Source organism: Saccoglossus kowalevskii, chromosome 12, assembly GCF_978046115.1.
Source record: "Saccoglossus kowalevskii chromosome 12, keSacKowa6.1, whole genome shotgun sequence".
Taxonomy (NCBI): domain Eukaryota; kingdom Metazoa; phylum Hemichordata; class Enteropneusta; family Harrimaniidae; genus Saccoglossus; species Saccoglossus kowalevskii.
The window spans coordinates 1,355,019-1,374,207 of NC_140652.1; the positions used below are offsets into that span (position 1 = coordinate 1,355,019).

General features: G+C 34.8%; 2 protein-coding genes across 7 annotated transcripts in view; one reads left to right on the forward strand and one right to left on the reverse strand.

The window, feature by feature from the left end:
• The window catches only part of LOC102804647 (uncharacterized), a 91,968-nt gene that overhangs the window by 50,629 nt on the left and 22,150 nt on the right, over positions 1–19,189 (reverse strand). For all 5 annotated transcript variants that reach the window (XM_085506330.1, XM_085506333.1, XM_085506332.1 and 2 more), the window contains exons 2-7: positions 6,681–6,964; positions 6,101–6,308; positions 4,734–4,850; positions 2,861–2,962; positions 2,189–2,445; positions 275–532 (exon numbers count right to left, since the gene is read on the reverse strand). In XM_085506330.1, coding sequence (XP_085362456.1) covers positions 275–532; positions 2,189–2,445; positions 2,861–2,962; positions 4,734–4,850; positions 6,101–6,308; positions 6,681–6,941 — 1,203 coding nt within the window. In that variant the 5' untranslated portion in view covers positions 6,942–6,964. The remainder of the gene's footprint in view (positions 1–274; positions 533–2,188; positions 2,446–2,860; positions 2,963–4,733; positions 4,851–6,100; positions 6,309–6,680; positions 6,965–19,189) is intronic.
• The window catches only part of LOC102806092 (uncharacterized), a 32,901-nt gene continuing 30,534 nt past the window's right edge, over positions 16,823–19,189 (forward strand). Inside the window, exon 1 of one of the 2 annotated variants that reach the window (XM_085506336.1) lies at positions 16,823–16,885. The gene's annotated coding sequence lies outside the window, so the exon portion shown is untranslated. The remainder of the gene's footprint in view (positions 16,886–19,189) is intronic. The other variant, XM_085506335.1, reaches the window with a different exon arrangement.

Below are 19,189 nucleotides of genomic sequence, written 5' to 3' on the forward strand. Positions count from 1 at the left end.
TGAATTCATGGATTAGTACTGTTTACAAACCCAAATTGAGTGAATAATTCAGCCAAAAATGACTATCAACCAGCTATCAACTATCAACCAACTCTATGAATACAGTGTATGTGATACCAGGTGATTACCTTTTTATCACATGACAAAAAGACAGAGAAATCCTAATTTTATGAAACTAAGCATAGGATTCATATGCTAGCTGCATTTACAGCTGGTGATAGTTATTGATAGTCTGTGATAATATCTAATCTACACTAGGTATACTGGTACTTACCTCTAGTAAACTATCACCAACAAGCGCTACCAATAATTGACATCCATTTCGTTCCACCACTCTGGCAGCAGTCTCAGCAGCAAACATAGATGTAAAATCAAACATAGCAACATCTGGTAACCCATAGTGATTTAAAGCAAAGTCTAATCTTGGAAGTTTGTGATTAGATGAAAAATCTGCTGCTTCTCTTGCATATTGTAATAAAGCTTCCTGGCTGATATTTTCAGGCGACAGAAGTGACTCTGTGTCTGTATAATCCTATTAAGACAAGCACAATACATTAGTTGAGATAGATACATGTACATGTAGATATCTTATTCTAAAAACTTATTCATGGAGCAATTTTGATGACTCTCCATGACTTTCACCGTTTGAAATTTGAACAAGCCATGCATGGATGACACAGTCCCCGTTAGTTATCAAATTTAAGATATATAGTTTTGTTTATAGTAATATAGCTGGAATATAACCATGTTAGGAATATGATTTTTTAATATAAAAATGATTGACATTTGTATCTGATCGTCAAACAAGTACTTGTCCATATTGAGAGATATTGCTCTGGAACAGCATTCAAATCAGCCATTTTGAATACATGTATATATATATATAACATGATGTATGACGAATATATAAAATTTGAATATAATCAGTCAAAGCATTTAAGAAATATGGCTCTAGAAGCCCAATCATTAAAACAAAATGGCCGCCAGACAGCCATTTTGAATCCGATCTGAAAAATAAATGATGTGCATCAGAAACCTGTAATGTCTAATATATGTACCAAGTTTGAACGAAATCCATCCATAAATGCCAGAAATGCTTGATATTTGATGATTTTTTAGCACAAAAATGGCCACCATTTGGCCATTTTGAATAGGATCATCAAACCAATATATCTGTCTATCTATGACATGATGTATAATGAATATTTAAAATTTGAACATAATCAGTGAAAGCAAGTCAGAGATATGGCACGAGAACCACATTCATTAAAACAAAATGGCCGCCAGTCGGCCATTTTGAATCTTATCTGTAAAACAAAATTATTTGCATCAAGGTCCCAAAATGTCTAATGTATATACCAAGTTTGAACAAAATCCATCTGTAAACAGCTGAGAAATGCTTGATTTTTAGGATTTTTTAGCACAAAAATGGCCGCCATTCGGCCATCTTGAATCAGATCGTAAAACAAAATGATGTGCATCAAGGTCCTATAATGTCTAATGTATATACTAAGTTTGAACATAATCCATGTGTAAACAGCCGAGAAATGCTTGATTTTTAGCACAAAAATGGCCGCCATTCGGCCATCTTGAATCAGATCGTGAAACAAATTGACGTGCATATGTATAATATCATGTATGATGTATGTGTGAAGTTTGATTGTGATTGGTCCAGGCATTTCTAAGATACAGGTCCGGATGCACGCACGGATGCACGCACGCATGGACGCACGCACATACTGACACACGGACACACAGAGGTTAAAACATAAGTCCCCGTTTCCGGACTTCGTCCGAACGGGGACTAATTAATCACTAAAATACAACTTTTTTTTAATTTAAAATTGCATCACATCTAATTATAGATAAAGACTTAAAATGTTGGCAAAACATGAAGTATTTGTCATTACATTGGCTCACTGTAGGATCTTTTAGGATCTCTGATTTTACCCCAGGGCTGCCACCCCCTTCCCTCAGGAGTATATACACTATGGGTTCTATGATCTCTTCCTCAGCAGCACATTGTTCCAGACATTTTAACATCTGCGAAACAGTGACACTTTATTTAGATGCTATTTATGATGACATTGAAGACATACATATCATAGCTTAAAGTCTAAATAAATAAATGTGTTGTGTCTGTAGGTTGTAAACTAATCAAAGCTGTGCTTGGCAGAATTTCACATACCTCTAACAAAACTCCCTTCTCCAGTAGACTTTGTTTCTTTGCTGTCATCACAAAGTAATGCGTCTCATCTTTATAGTACACAATGTTCTCAAGGTCTATAAGAGTCTGTGCTTTCAAATCTTGAAAGAATTTCTGATTAAAGATGTAAGCCACACCACTGATTTCTTCCACACGTTGCTCAGCAAGGGTGAATCGGTTGATAAAATTAGCGGTGATTGCAATTGCAAGTTTACCTCGAAATTCTTTCCTCTTAAACCCTGTTAACAATAAAATAATATATACCTTGATTTAATTTTGTATGAGAAAGCTGAGAGGGATTAATATGGCGAACAATTTATGATAAGGTTGTTGCAAATAAGGTTGTTGCAAATATGGTCTGGATTTTAAGTATAATTTGTCTCTGTTTATTTTAACACCTCTTGTCATTTTTATCATTTTGTTTTATTGTGAAAACCACACATAGATCTGACCAACTCCCGGCTGGGTCTTGTTTGAACGTCACAATTGTGATGTTTCAAACAACAAAGCCTCTTAAATGATAACTACATGATATGATAACTTTACATTAGTGACACAAATCTGAATAAAATGCTAATGAGATCCCCTACTAGAGTTAGTCCGATGTATGTAAGTGGTTAACCAGCTCATTCAATACATGTGGTTTTTGCATACCTCCCAGTGTATTCCTTTTCCCATCAGCACCAATCAAGACATCAAACTCGTAGTCTGCTACAGGGTGGCTTGATGGTGATACCAAAGCCTTCCATCCAATCCCTGAATACAAATTAACATCATAATTTGTTTTCAAAAATGTTTTTTAGAATTAATTTAATACATATAGTCTACACAACAATCATTATTGGCAATAAATATGGATTTATGAAACAATACATCAAACAAGCAGCCTCTCGGCTGAGATAGCTCCGCTGTTAGCAATGCACATGGCAATTAAAGAACAGAAGATATCATTAGAAAATGAACAAATCTGAGAGAGGTCCACATGTAGTACCTATATATGTAATATCAAAGCAATTGGACTTGCGGTTTTCAACAAGAAGTCGAAAATATCACTTTTTACCAAAAATTACAAAAATATTCACCGAAATTAGAGAATTAAAGATATCATTACAAAATGAACAAATCTGAGAGAGGTCCACATGTAGTACCTATATATGTAATATCAAAGCAATTGGACTTGCGGTTTTCAACAAGAGGTCGAAAATATCACTTTTTACCAAAAATTACAAAAATATTCACCAAAATTAGAGAATTGAAGATATCATTAGAAAATGAACAAATCTGAGAGAGGTCCACATGTAGTACCTATATATGTAATATCAAAGCAATTGGACTTGCGGTTTTCAACAAGAAGTCGAAAATATCACTTTTTACCAAAAATTACAAAAATATTCACCGAAATTAGAGAATTAAAGATATCATTACAAAATGAACAAATCTGAGAGAGGTCCACATGTAGTACCTATATATGTAATATCAAAGCAATTGGACTTGCGGTTTTCAACAAGAGGTCGAAAATATCACTTTTTACCAAAAATTACAAAAATATTCACCAAAATTAGAGAATTGAAGATATCATTACAAAATGAATAAATCTGAGAGAGGTCAACATGTAGTACCTATATATGTAAATATCAAAGCAATTGGACTTGCGGTTTTCAACAAGAAGTCGAAAATATCACTTTTTACCAAAAATTACAAAAATATTCACCAAAATTAGAGAATTAAAGATATCATTACAAAATGAACAAATCTGAGAGAGGTCCACATGTAGTACCTATATATGTAATATCAAAGCAATTGCACTTGCGGTTTTCAACAAGAAGTCGAAAATATCACTTTTTACTAAAAATGACAAAAATATTCACCAAAATTAGAGAATTGAAGATATCATAATGAAATGAACAAATCTGAGAGAGGTCTACCCAAGGTACATATACACCAAGTATCAAAGCATTCAGGCTTGTAGTTTTCAAGAAGAAGTCGAAACATTGACACGGACGACGGACAATCACTCATATGATAAGCTCCGCTCGACAAAGTCGACAACGGAGCTAAAAAGGAAACTTTGTCACCTGCCTATTGAAATTCAAAAATGGAAAACTGAATGATTTACATGTATGATTGTTTTATAGTTTTTTTTTGTTAAGTTGTATGTTTCCTTTTAAGCCATTTTAAAGTCTAATAAATTACTATTTTTACAAAGTTGATAATTTTAGTATTCACTAATTTCTTTACTTTCAACAACTGACAACAATGGCCACATTACAGAAGATATCATTCTTTTGTATGCTGTTTATTGTGAATGCTCCAAGACTGATCACCTCATTTTCTACTAGTGTACTAATGCACACATTGTTCTACTTACAGTACATGTACGTGTGTAAACATACATTGTCACATGTATATTATTATATGTCCATTGTATCTAGTTGAAATCTCTATATGACTATGGATTTTGGATTAATGTATGTATGTCAGTGCTCCTTATTTTACAATAAAATTAAAAGAGACTACATGTACATACTTTGTTCTTCCTGTTCTTCTGGAGGTTCCAGCAATCCTTCAAATGTTACATTTCCATGAACTTCAACACCGTATAATAGGGATACCTTCAGTAATATACACTGTAACTGTCGAATACCTAAAAATCAGGAAAATACACTGTAACTGCCGAATACATAAATATCAGAAAAATACACTGTATCTGTCGAATACCTAAATATCAGAAAAATACACTGTAACTGTCGAATACCTAAATATCAGAAAAATACACTGTAACTGCCGAACACCTAAATATCAGCAAAATACACTGTAACTGTTGAATACCTGAATATCAGAAAAATACACTGTAACTGTCGAATACCTAAATATCAGAAAAATACACTGTAACTGCCGAATACATAAATATCAGAAAAATACACTGTAACTGCCGAATACCTAAATATCAGAAAAATACACTGTAACTGTTGAATACCTAAAAATCAGGAAAATACACTGTAACTGCCGAATACATAAATATCAGAAAAATACACTGTAACTGTCGAATACCTAAATATCAGAAAAATACACTGTAACTGTCAAATACCTGAATATCAGAAAAATACACTGTAACTGTCAAATACCTAAATATCAGAAAAATACACTGTAACTGCCGAATACCTAAATATCAGAAAAATACACTTTAACTGTCGAATACCTAAATATCAGAAAAATACACTGTAATTGCCGAATATCTAAATATCAGAAAAATAACAGCTGAAATATCAGAAACACTTTAACTAACAAATATCTAAATATTAGAAACACTGTTGCACTTTGGTAAATAATGAGAATAAACTTTTTTCCACATGATAAAGTATTCTTTTGTGTAAAATAGTAGCAGGTATATCCAATGAGTAACGATTGCTGCCTCATAGTAGCAACAGTTTGAATATACAGTACAATTTATGTGTAACTCAACATTTAACCATCAGCATTCTGTTTAGCACTTTTATAAAAAAACCATTAGCTAAATAACTATATCCCAATTAAAATAAATGCACTATGATCTTCCTTACACATGTAGGTCAAGTTCACCAGTGGTAGTGCAAGTCAATACCAACAGCAAGTCGTTTTTTTAAATATTATTTTCTTTTATGTTATTCACATGTTTCATCTTCAATAAAATTTCAGAAATATGACAATACACACACACGCACACACAGAATTGAAATTACTTACAGTAGTCTAAAAACAGAAATGAACACAAATTCAGAAATGTTATGAATGATCATAAAACACAAAGTGAGATTAACACTACTACATTGGAGTTTGTTAAAAGTCATTGAAAATCATTAACATTCATTGAAGAATATTAAAGATCATTGAATGTTGCTAAAAGTCATTACTTACTGATGTGTTCAATTGAGCCAGCACAAAATTTGCCGTAAAATTTTTTGGCAGCCAAACTTTTTAGATCTTCAATAACATAAGGCCACAGATGAAGTACATTGTTCCTGGAAAATCTATCTCTTTTCTCTACGACGACAACTTTAGCACCAAGAAGGGAGGCTTCAATAGCAGTACGTAAACCACATGGACCACAACCAATCACAAACACCTGCAAACAAACATCATATTTAGAGGTTACACAGAGTAACAAAATACATGACTTTAGAGGTCACAGAGAATGCCAGGATGTGTCACCTTTAGAGGTCACAGAGAATGCCAGGATGTGTGACCTTTAGAGGTCACAGAGAGTACCAGGATGTTTGACCTTTTGTGGTCACAGAGAATACCAGGATGTATGACCTTTAGAGGTCACAGAGAGTACCAGAATGTGTGACCTTTTGTGGTCACAGAGAGTACCAGGATGTGTGACCTTTTGTGGTCAAAGAGAGTGCCAGGATGTGTGACCTTTAGAACTCATGCATAATGATTATAAATCTTGAACTATGACCCCTGCAATGGTGATAAATATGTACTGATATACCTTAGTATTGGCACATGCTTTTCCTCTCTTGTATTCTTTATGTGAAGCCCTTTTATCTAATTTATTCCATAGTGTCTTTGCTTTCCATGATGTCAATCTGTTCTTCAGAAATGGATAACATGACTTGAAATCATCTGGCTGGATTTGCAGGAAGTCACATAATTCTTTAAAAGTATTGAGGATTGTACGGAATGTGTTTGCATGTACAAACTGTTCAAACAAACAATCGCCATAATTTGTTTCATCCTCTCTGTACTGCATACTGACTGTGTTACTGCTACCACCTGAAATAAAAATTGTCATCTGTCAGTATACCCTATCCCAACATGCAACAGATCAGTCAGACTGATGTGTTTTTATGCTATTAGTGTGTATATGAGTATGGTCCAAGTTTAACTTAACATTTAGCTACTAAGGTAACATTAAGCTGCTTGAAAGCTACATATAACTTACAAACTGCTGTACATGTACATATATATTTAAAATGTGCTGCACAACAACTACCGTATTACCCCGGGCACGCGCCCCTCCCTGGGCAAGCGCCCACCCCCCTGTTTTCACAAAAGTTACATGTTGGGGACATCCTCGGTTAAACGCCCAGGGTGATTTTTAGCCAAGAATTAGGTCAACAATAAAGTTTTATTTGTCAAAAACGAACGCGTTTGATTTATTTAAATAGTGTGTTTGTTACGGTAGTTCTCTTTTTGGAGTGTGTGGTGGCCCTGAAAAGGGCCGTTTTGTTTGTGTTTTTACGTAAAAACTCATTGGAAGAGCATCGCCAGGCGATGGACGCGGGGCTCTTTGGCAACGACCAAAAACGTATCCGTGTCCAGCCATTGGTTGGTCACGTAGAGGTCAAAATACACGTTCTATTTTTACGCGTTAAGTTTGGCTCTTCCGTTTCACGCCCTCCGGAATATTCTACTTTCGCAGGTTTTTCGAAAAACGTCGAAAAAACACAAGAATTAGTGGAAATGTTTCTATTTGGGGCGGATTATTGATAGAGGATAATGTCGTTATTACAAAAATGCCGAAAAACCGTGAGTTTTTGCCTTAGTTTTTTTATCGGCGAAAAACTGCGAACTCGGCAAATTTGGTTGCACAACTTCCCTCTATCATATACACCCAGCGACATCGATGCCAGCTGACTGTGAACGGGAGCTAGCACTTTTGAGACATTGCTACTTTCTTTCCATCCCTCATCACAGCTATGGCATTACGGTCATGTGGATTATTTTTCTGTCGTTGAAGAAAAAAACATTTTGCCGACCTCAAGTCCATTACGATAACCATAATGAGGCATGCCGACGGTGGGAACTTGTTGCATCATAATTTTGTCATGTGTGTGGGTGCGTGAATAAATCATGTTAATGAGGTCGATCAGAGTTTATTTTTAGTTTGTTTTTTATGTATCGCCATTTGGATATGTTTATGTATTCACATTAGTTTGTAAACATTTCACATCAGTAATAAAAGGTTTATTTGTTTCATAACCCTGTCTGCTATTCTTCAGTAATTACGATGCGATGTATCAATTATGCTAATGAGGTCATCGCCATCTTGGATTACAAGCGGTAGTTTTTCCCGGCCGTTTCGACTTTCACTGATCACGGTTACTAAAAAATTAACCGTGCATTGATTACAATACTTACCATATTTTGTAGCCAATTTCAGTGAGTAATACAACTTCATTCGCTGACATAAAACAAGTTTTATTCTTGAAATTCGACCCTGTGTCTTAGTGTTCCCACAGATCTTGACCGAGTGCTCACGTTTATTGAAACCTCACATAAATCAAGAAATAAGTACGTGTACAAAGTGTACGAAAGCATTCCTTTATTTGACCTTATCATACGATCACAAAAACAACTTTTTAAAATCTTTTTTGGGGTGGTCCTCGGGTAAGCGCCCACCCCCAATTTTTCCCGATTTTGTACGTTCAGGCCCCTGGGCGCGTGCCCGGGGTAATACGGTAACTCCCTCAGACTCTACTAAGTAATATGGTATGTGCTGCACAACAACTAACTCCCTCAGACTCTACTAAGTAATATGGTATGTGCTGCACAACAACTAACTCCCTCAGACTCTACTAAGTAATATGGTATGTGCTGCACAACAACTAACTCCCTCAGACTCTACTAAGTAATATGGTATGTGCTGCACAACAACTAACTCCCCCAGACTCTACTAAGTAATATGGTATGTGCTGCACAACAACCAACTCCCTCAGACTCTACTAAGTAATATGGTATGTGCTGCACAACAACCAACTCCCTCAGACTCTACTAAGTAATATGATATGTGCTGCACAACAACTAACTCCCTCAGACTCTACTAAGTAATATGGTATGTGCTGCACAACAACTAACTCCCCCAGACTCTACTAAGTAATATGGTGATGATTAAGTAATTTGGGTTTATATACACTTCTATTGGAGATGCACTTCTTAGAGTTAATATGGTAATTACAACAAAAGACATTCTGTTTTCAGATTTTTAGACAAACACAGGTACATGTACATATACCATGTATTGATAAACATAAATCAGAAATGTGACACCGATACTGTTTTAGTAAATCTATTTTTGAAGTACCACCTAATGTGTATGGATGTATCAGGTTATTACTGACATACAATATCCATGTTATATAAGAACCACACACTGGATAAACAGGCTTCAGGTTTCACATAGGATATAACATAAACTGTGTTAAACTCAAGATCCCTCACAGAATATAACATGAACTTTGTTAAACTCAAGGTCTCTCACAGAATATACTGTAGTTGTCCGGGTAAGACCAGAAATTTCACAAAAATTGACAAAACTGCGTAAAATTAACCCCGGTTTTGACAAATATCGGATCAACAGTCATACATGAACAATAATAATTTACGAATTTACACAGTAAAAATTACGAAAGTTCATAGTAGTTTGAAAAAATTCATTGCCATCTTCGTCAAACTTAAAACCCTCAAAGTTCAAGTCGGCGTCACTGTCACTGTCTAACAAAATCCCTACAGCTTCGTTCTAAAGTTCGTGGATGTCATCGCACACAATTTGGACTTAGCACTTTTAATCCACGGATTTCGCTGTCTGTCAGCTTGGCATGTCTAATCACAATAAAGAGACAAGAAAAATGGGGTCGCGTCTCCTTTACTGATTGGCTAAGAATGACATCACTACTTGTGTTTCATCATAGAGGTCAAGTCATCGGCGTGACATTGCAAAATTACTGGCCCCAGTTATGGACTCGCAAGCTGCTACCAAATATTTTATAAAGCAAAAACAACCTGCTTTCAACCACTATCCCAGGTACGGGTTGCTACAATATTGCAACATTGGTTTCAACAAGTGCGACGCTTGCTTTGCGGCTTTCGATACTTTAAGATATGTTTGAATCGTTTCTAAAGAAACACAAACCAAACGGCCCTTTTCAGGGTCACGACGTATTTCTGCAAGAGAACTACCGTTTCTGCTTTATTATACATTTTTCTGATAAAAAAATCTTGAAACATAACTGTAAATTACGTAAACAGCAATGCCCTGAAGGCAGAACGTCTAATTACCTATTTTGCTGTCACGGCTATTTAACGTTCACCCCTTGTTTTACATTTATTTTTCAAGACTTTTTATCAGAATCACAACAGACTGCAAGGAAATCAACTGTTAATACAACAAACAAAAATAGATTTTTTTTATTTTTTTTATTACAAGTGTAGAAAAAGACTCCCTGGGCGTAATATGCCAGGACAATTTCTTTATTGTATCAAAATTGGGGATGGGTGTTTGTCCATGCATGTGTTAAACAGAATATAACATCACAAGTCCCCAAACAATATAATATATTACAAATTTTTGCTGCAAAACTCTGACTAAAATTTTGTTTTAGAAATAAGAGAGTACTACAAGTGTATGAATCCTGGTTTTAATGAGAAGCAAAAAATATCAGTTTTTACCAAACACAAATAAATAGAAATCTAAGTCACATGTATTTGTGGCAGACAGTGCCACCAAGTGGCCATTTGATAACATACTGTAGATTGACATTGAAACTACCATTGCATTTAAAATGTACTAGTATAACTGAGAGAGATTTAGCATAGAACCAGATGTGACCACAATATAACAACACAAAGCTATACATGTACATATAATAATTGTTATAAATAGCATCAATTATTCGCATACCTGTACCAGGACAATGCTTCAAACGAATGACTCACTCAAGTAACACCAACCATATGCATAAGCCAATCAATACAAAGGCCAAGTTCATTAGGTCAAATAAAAATAAAAATACTAGTTAGGAAGAATTGTATTTTTTATTTCTCCACTAAGTTGCACTCTCAACTTATTGGTGGAACATAATCATGGTTTCACTACAGATGATTTTCTGTTTTCATCTATGGGAGTTGAATATGTTATTATAGTATGAAAGTTGTACACATATATACAGGTGTAACAATGAAATTGTTCACATAAACATGATATTAGAAAGCACTTCTTTCTAAGGGTACAAATAATGGAGTTCATCATCATTAAACAAGAAGCTTTTCAGCTGATATACATGTAGCTCTGTGGTCTCATCCATAATGTCCATAATTAGTTTATAATACGAATTTATATAAAAATTAATAAAAGCAAAATAAAAAACATACACATAGAAATGCATACAGAATGCAAAAACTCACTATATGTGCTTCGCATATATGTGTGGTTCCACTAACCATACCATACCTACAAATTATTGTCTATCCTAAACTTTTTTGTAGTCAAACAATATTCCAATGAGACTTGAATAAACTGCATTGATTATCAAAAATGTTGACCAAAGAGGGAATGTATCATTAAACATAGTGCAAAGTACCCGGGGGGGGGGGGGGGGTAAATGATATTTGTCATATTAAAAAGTGTATGTTATAGCATAGACCTTAGTAAAAGGTCTATGGTTATAGAAAGAACATAATTTATATTTTTAGGCTTAACAGTAAACGCTAGAAATACATTATTATATAAACTAGTAGCTTCGCGGTGAGTGGCTTTCGCGGTAATTGGGTTTCGTATCTGGTGGGTTTCGCGGGGAGTAGGGCTTTGTCCCAGTAGCTGGTCCTTACATCCTTGTTGAGAATTGAAGTTTTATGTTTCTTTAACAACTGGCACTATTCTGGGAATACCATCCTAGCAGGAGTTCCAAAATAAGACATGTGCTCTGATAATGCCTCTAGTTTCAAAGACCAATAAACATTACCATTATGATATTATTGGTGTTGCAAAGGATAGTTGAATATTGTTTATTGAAATTAATAATCCCCATAACCGTTTTCCAATATAGATAAATTGTAGTACGTAACAAACTGTATAACTCAGTCTCAACAATGAAATAAAGGAATGTATACATTTACACTATTTACACTAATTTATTATACTTTTATTGCTACTGTACTGATAGAAATACTGTATTTCTAAAGATGCAATAAATATTATTATTATTATTATTATTACTAATGCATTGCAATACAACTAATTCAAATTGAAAGAAATTACAATATAAAGTATTCATCAGTAATACTTCTCAAAGGCGTATTTTGCGGTCAGTGTTATTTACGAAAATATTTGTTTATAATTTTATAAACTTGCTTGGCAATACCCACCCCAAGTAGATATAATGTGTACATATTTTAATAAATAAAGATATACTAACAAAAATGAAATATAAATTATTTCATATTTTATTATATAACCTGCACAGCAGTAATCAATATTTTTCCTTGCTAGAATGATGTGTAACTTCATACGGGAATCCTGATAAAGTTCACAACTGGCGATTTAGCAGTATTAGGGATTGTCAACTACCCGTGAATTTGATTACCTAACATGTTTAGGTTCATGCGCTGCAAGTTGCAGAGCACGTACCTAAGCCCCCCCCCCAAGCAAATAATTAAGCTAAGGCGGTTTCGATATCGAAATCAAGAAACTCTCCGATTTGACACAATCTGGGAAGTTCGAATTACTAAATGAAGTACAGGACGACGAAGCTTAAATATCCAAGAACCAACACATACCAAAAATCTCAAAAGTGAATATTCGTGGTGTATTTTAATTCTAATCGGACCGGAAGTGAGAATTTGTTAGTACTCTCAATAACATATTGGCGATCCGCTCCGCTAGGATTGCCCTTAAAATGTGTGTGTGTGTGATTTTCAGTGTTTTCACGTATTATTTCTTCTGTGATTTATTTTGGCTTGGCCGATTTTGCTCAAAATTGGCAGGTAGGTCACACCTTCACCCTAGTTATTGGAAAAAAACTTTGGCCCACCGTTGCCATAACAACAGCCAAAAAAAAAGATTTTTGATTAGCTTCGCCCCAAATGTATCTCCTCCTACAAATTCAGAATAAAACACCTCAGACATTGTTCATTCTACTCAGCTTGAGTGTGGGCACAAAATTACTATTTGAATTTTTGGTATCTTTTTTCATTACCGAGAAATTTGACCCCAAAGTTGGGGTTACAGTTCACCAAGAATTGCTTTTTAACTCTTCTGTGATTTTTTTGGCTTGGCTGATTTTGTTCATACTTGACAGGCAGGTCGTACCGCCACTAATTGGAATACTTTCGCCCAAATTTATTACTTATTAGCAGTCTTGTAATAGCAGTGTTTAAATGGTCATGCTTTTTATTTTGGCTACGTTGCCTGCACACCGGTAAGAGATCACCGGCGCTAATTTTTAGCTCCATAATACAGCCCAGAACACGTCAGAATAGTAAAAACAAGCAGCCTCTCGGCTGAGATAGCTCCGCTGTTAGCAATGCACATTTCAATTAAAGAACAGAAGATATCATTAGAAAATGAACAATATGCATAGTATCAATGCAATGGGACTTGCTGTTTTCAACAAGAATTCAAAAATATCATTTTTCACCATAAATGATTGTGGTTTTTAACAAGAAGAAAATATCACTTTTTACCAAAAATGACAAAAATATTCACCAAAATTAGAGAATTAAAGATATCATTACAAAATGAACAAATCTGAGAGAGGTCCACATGTAAGTATCTATATATGTAATATCAAAGCAATTGGACTTGCGGTTTTTAACAAGAAGTTGAAAATATCACTTTTTACCAAAAATGACAAAAATATTCATCAAAATTAGAGAATTGAAGATATCATCATGAAATGAACAAATTTGAGAGTGGTCCACATGTAGTACCTATATGGTATGTAATATCAAAGCAATTGGACTTGCGGTTTTTAACAAGAAGTTGAAAATATCACTTTTTACCAAAAATGACAAAAATATTCACCAAAATTAGAGAATTGAAGATATCATTACAATATGAACAAATCTGAGAGAGGTCCACATGTAGTACCTATATATGTAATATCAAAGCAATTGGACTTGCGGTTTTTAACAAGAAGTCGAAAATATAACTTTTTACCAAAAATGACAAAAATATTCACCAAAATGAGAGAATTGAAGATATGATCATGTAATGAACAAATCTGAGAGAGGTCTACCCAAGGTACATATACACCAAGTATCAAAGCATTCAGGCTTGTAGTTTTCAAGAAGAAGTCGAAAAAGTAAAACATTGACACGTACGACGACGGACAATCACTCATATGATAAGCTCCGCTCGACAAAGTCAACAGCGGAGCTAAAAAGTCAGCTAATGTCAGTTGCCTGTGCCATGAGAGCCGGCCACAGAACCAAAACAATCTGTCAGCCTTCGCCGCCCACAGCATCGATATGATTTTATATTGCATAGAAATGAACACTAAATGCTGTCGAACCTGAAACAAAAGTAACCGTCCGATCTAAACGACCTGAGTCTATGAAAATCGAGTCTTATCTCCTTTGCGTTTCCGATCGACAGAAAGTCGGGGCCAATCTACCATGAGTGTTTGCTTATCATCAATTCACAAAGGTCAAAAACGTTTTTAAATGTGAATTTAACGACGAACGTTTTTGAAACGAATCAATGTTCTGGTTATCTCTGGTGCGACTGCAGTCTTTGGAACAAACTTGAGGGAATGTAAAACGCAATTTATGGTACGCGACTTAAAAATGCAATTTACACGTGAATTTCCCAACAAAGGTTTAAATGTTTTAGTTGTATGTGGTGTGGCACTCGTGTGGAAAGCTGTCGAATAAAATGGCCACAACCTTTGAACGCATTGTTATGCTAATTTGATTTCCAGCATGTTAGTTGACAAAGAAATGAAAGATTTCTTGAATTTTCGGCGATAGCTACGTGGATTTGAACCAAAATGTTATCGGCAAGGCTCAGAATGTGACAGTGACAGCCACTGAAACGTAATTGAAGGCAAATGAACACGTCAAGCAAAAAAGACTTTTTCCAGTCGTAGCGTAAAATGGAGGCACATACCATTTTGACTCTTGAGGGGAATGGAAATCAGTTGATTTGAGGGTGTCACAATAAGCGAGGGAGTAAATCGTACGAAAAAAATGAAGACCTTGAACGTACTTTTTGGACTTTAGTACGTCATTTTTGTTTGATTACCTAACGTTTTTAGGTTCATGTACTGTAAGTTACAGAGCACATACCTAAGCGACCGTCCCTCAGCAAATAATGAAGCAAAGGCATTTTCGATGTCAAAATCGCGAAACTCTCCCTTTTTACGCAAACTGGGAAGTTCGAATTACTAAACGAAGTACAGGACGACGAAGCTTAGATATCCAGGAACCAACACATACCAAAAATTATATCTCAAAAGTGAATATTCGTGGTGTATTTTAAGTCTAACCGGACCATAAGTTGGAATTCGTTAGTACTCTAAATATCCAAATATATTTTAGTATAAGGTAGTAACAACCTACATGTACATGTACTAGTAGATTTGTATATCAGTATAAGATTTCAATATCAAAATTATGCAAATTAGAGTTGTCTGAGCATAACTTAAAACTTAGCTGGCTTTCAAAACTGCCACATATCTAAATAGTTTAGAATAATTTGCCTAAATACATCTCATATTATTAACATTGCTAAATACTACAAAGACTACCGTATTTATCCGGGTATAAGCCCAGGGTCCTGAACATGGAAAATTGCCAAAAAACAGGGGTGGGCGTTTGCAAAAATTGACAACACGCAGATCGAACTTCGGCAACAGAAATAAATGAACAATATGCAACATTAGAAGTAAAACAAAACTAATGTATTGCTTATAATGTGACAAATAAACCAGAAATAATAAAAATCGACAGTGAGGAATCATTTGAATGAGGATTTTCCCGCCGACAAACAAACACTCCCAATACGTGTGAACTCAAAATAAATTAAAATGTCAGGGGTTAAACTGCGTAAAATGATTTTCGGTCTCGACAAATTACGAATCAACTGTCATACAAGATCAATAATAATTTACAAATTTACACAGTAAAAATTATAAAAATTCATAGCTGTTTGAAAAAACTTCTCAGATCTTTATTTGTACGTTCATTGCCATCTTCGTCAAACTCAAAACCCTCAAAGTCCAAGTCGGCGTCACTGTAGCCGTCAAACAAAATCCCTGCAACTTCTTCCTGAAGTTATAGATTCGCAAGCTGCTACCAAATATTTTATAAAGCCATAATAACGTGATTTCAACCACTCTCCCAGGTACGGGTTGCTACAATATTGCAACATTGGTTTTTTTGTCGACGACGCTAAAGCCGAACGAGTCCGACACTTGCTTAGCGGCTCTCCTTATACGATTTGCTTGAATCGTTTCTAAGGAAGCACAAACCAAACGGCCGGCCCTTTTTAGGGCCACGACATATTTCAAAAAGAGAACTACCGTTTCTGCTTTAATATATATTTTTATAGACTTGCTGACTGTTATGATTCTGAAAAAAAATCTTGAAAAATAAATGTAAATCAGCAGTGAACGCGCTGCCCTGAAGGCAGAAAGCCAAATACCTATTTTGCTGTGACAGCTATTTCGTGTTCATCCCTTGTTTTACGCAATTAACAATTATATTTAAAGAATTTTTATAAGCATCACGACAGACTTCAAGAAAGTCAACTGTTAATACAACCACAGTCAACAAATAGAAAATAGTTTTTTGTTATTTTTTGTGTAGAAAAAGACCCCCTGGGCGTGTGCCCGGATATGACCTCAACTTCTTTATTGTGTCAAAAGTGGGGGGTGGGCGTTTGCCCCGGCATAGGCTCTTACCCGGATAAGTACGGTAAGTTAAAATTATTCACTTTCAAAATTGAAACTTTTTATGAAAAGCCTTAGCTTGAAAGTTATTTGCGACCAGACTGTACTACAGCTGTATATATATATATAAGCACAAATTACCACCAATAGTACTACAAAAACTAGTCATGTTTGTGTATTGAAATCTGTAGAGTAGTTCTTGTACACTGTATTTCTTCTGTACAACTATGCAGTAAATGTGTACTGATACACATCACTAGTAACCCTATAGATAGATCCTGTAAAACTAGACATGTTTTGACTAGTGCATATTACATTATATAGCTATGCATATCAAATAGCTGTGTCTTGAAGGTTTGTACATTGTAAACCACTAAACACTAGGCTTTTCATTTTTTTTTTAATTTCTGGAAGTTAAATTTTTCAACTTTTGTACTAAATTTAAACAAAATTGAGAAAATGTGTCAAAATAAAAAAATAAGTGAGAGTCATATTAGCTAATTTATAGAATTCAAGAAAAGTAGCATTATCAACAATTGGGCTGGAATGTGTACATGTACATGTACAAATAATGTTTTAAAAATCAGTTGATATTACAAATCAGTGGTATCATAAAACAAATCTGACCCGGGGTTCATATCAGGTATCAAAATAATCAGAAAGGTACATAATTTTTTTCTTCTTCTCAAAATGACAAAAATAATTACTAAATATAGCTGCATAGCAGCAATCACCGGTTTTCAAGACCATGGCACATGGCCAAGTCACATGCAATGCTTGGCCATGTATGACTGTTTGCAATAGCCCTGATAATTAACGTTGGTCCCATGTTTGTATATGTGATAGTGTTCGAGATATTATAGCCATGCATATTTAATGAGTTCCATGACCATATATAGTCATCGGGTATGTTTGTCAATTCTCTTGTCCAATGTCTTCAATATAGCATTGGTTCAATGTTCCTACTTGTAACAGTGCCTAAGATATTAGAGATTTGCATATTTAATGAGTTCTATGACCATATATGGTCATTTAAAATGTTGGTCAATTCTTTTGTCCAATGCCTTCAGTATAGGTTTGGGTACATGTCTCTATCTTTAAAAGTGCTCGAGATATTATGGATATGCATATTTAATGAGTTATATGACCATATATGGTCATCGAATGTGTTGGTCAATCCTTTTGTCCAATGTCTTCAATATAACATTGGTTCCATGTTTGTGTTTGCAATAGTGCCTGAGATATTAGAGACATGCATATTTAATGAGTTCTATGACCTTATATGGTCATCGAATGTGTTGGTCAATTCTCTTGTCCGAAGTCTTCAATATAGGTTTGGATATATGTCTCTATCTTTACAAGTGCTCGAGATATTATGGATATGCATATTTAATGAGTTCTATGACCATATATGGTCATCGAATATGTTGGTCAATTCTCTCGGCCAATGTCTTCAATATAGCGTTGGTTCCATGTTTGTACTTGCAGTAGTGCCTGAGATATTAGAGACATGCATATTTAATGAGTTGCATGACCATATATGGTCATCCAATTTTTTGGTCAACTCTCTTGTCCAATGTCTTCAATATAGCGTTAGTTCCATGTTTGTATATACAATAGTTCTCAATATATGTCAATTCAATGTGTATCGTATATGGGCCCTCCCCCCTTTCCCATAATGCAACATTGCTGACTATTTTATATAAAATGTGAAAAATATTCATAAATCAACTGCTCCAAAACTATTGGTCGCACTTTCATGATTCTTTGATTAATCTGTAGTATGTATGATGTTCTTCAAAATTATGGCGTGGAATTTTGATACGATCAAAATTATGCAAATGAGATGCAAAACAATATTTCAGAAAATTCTAGAAAAAAAGTCACATGACCGTTCAACTTTTTTTTCATGAAATACGTAGCTCTAGGGTGAATGCTTCTTTTAAGCGAAAGTTTGAGACTCCTAGACCCTCAGAAAGGTGTTTAAATGAGCATGCCATTTTTTGCCTAAAATTCAAAATGGCCGCCGTACCACGTGACCAATATGCGTCATCTTAGGATATGCACTAGATCTCATCAAACTTAACAAACTTGTGAAAAAATTTTCCAGATATGTGCAACGGTGTTCGAATGGCGCTTAGCAAAAAATCTGGCGGAATAATAATAATAATAATAATAATAATAATAATAATAATAAATATAGCTGCATAGCAGCAATGACCGGTTTTCAAGACCATGGCACATGGCCAAGTCACATGCAATGCATGGCCATGTATAACTGTTTGCAATAGCCCTCAAAATTAACGTTGGTCCCATGTTTGTATATGTG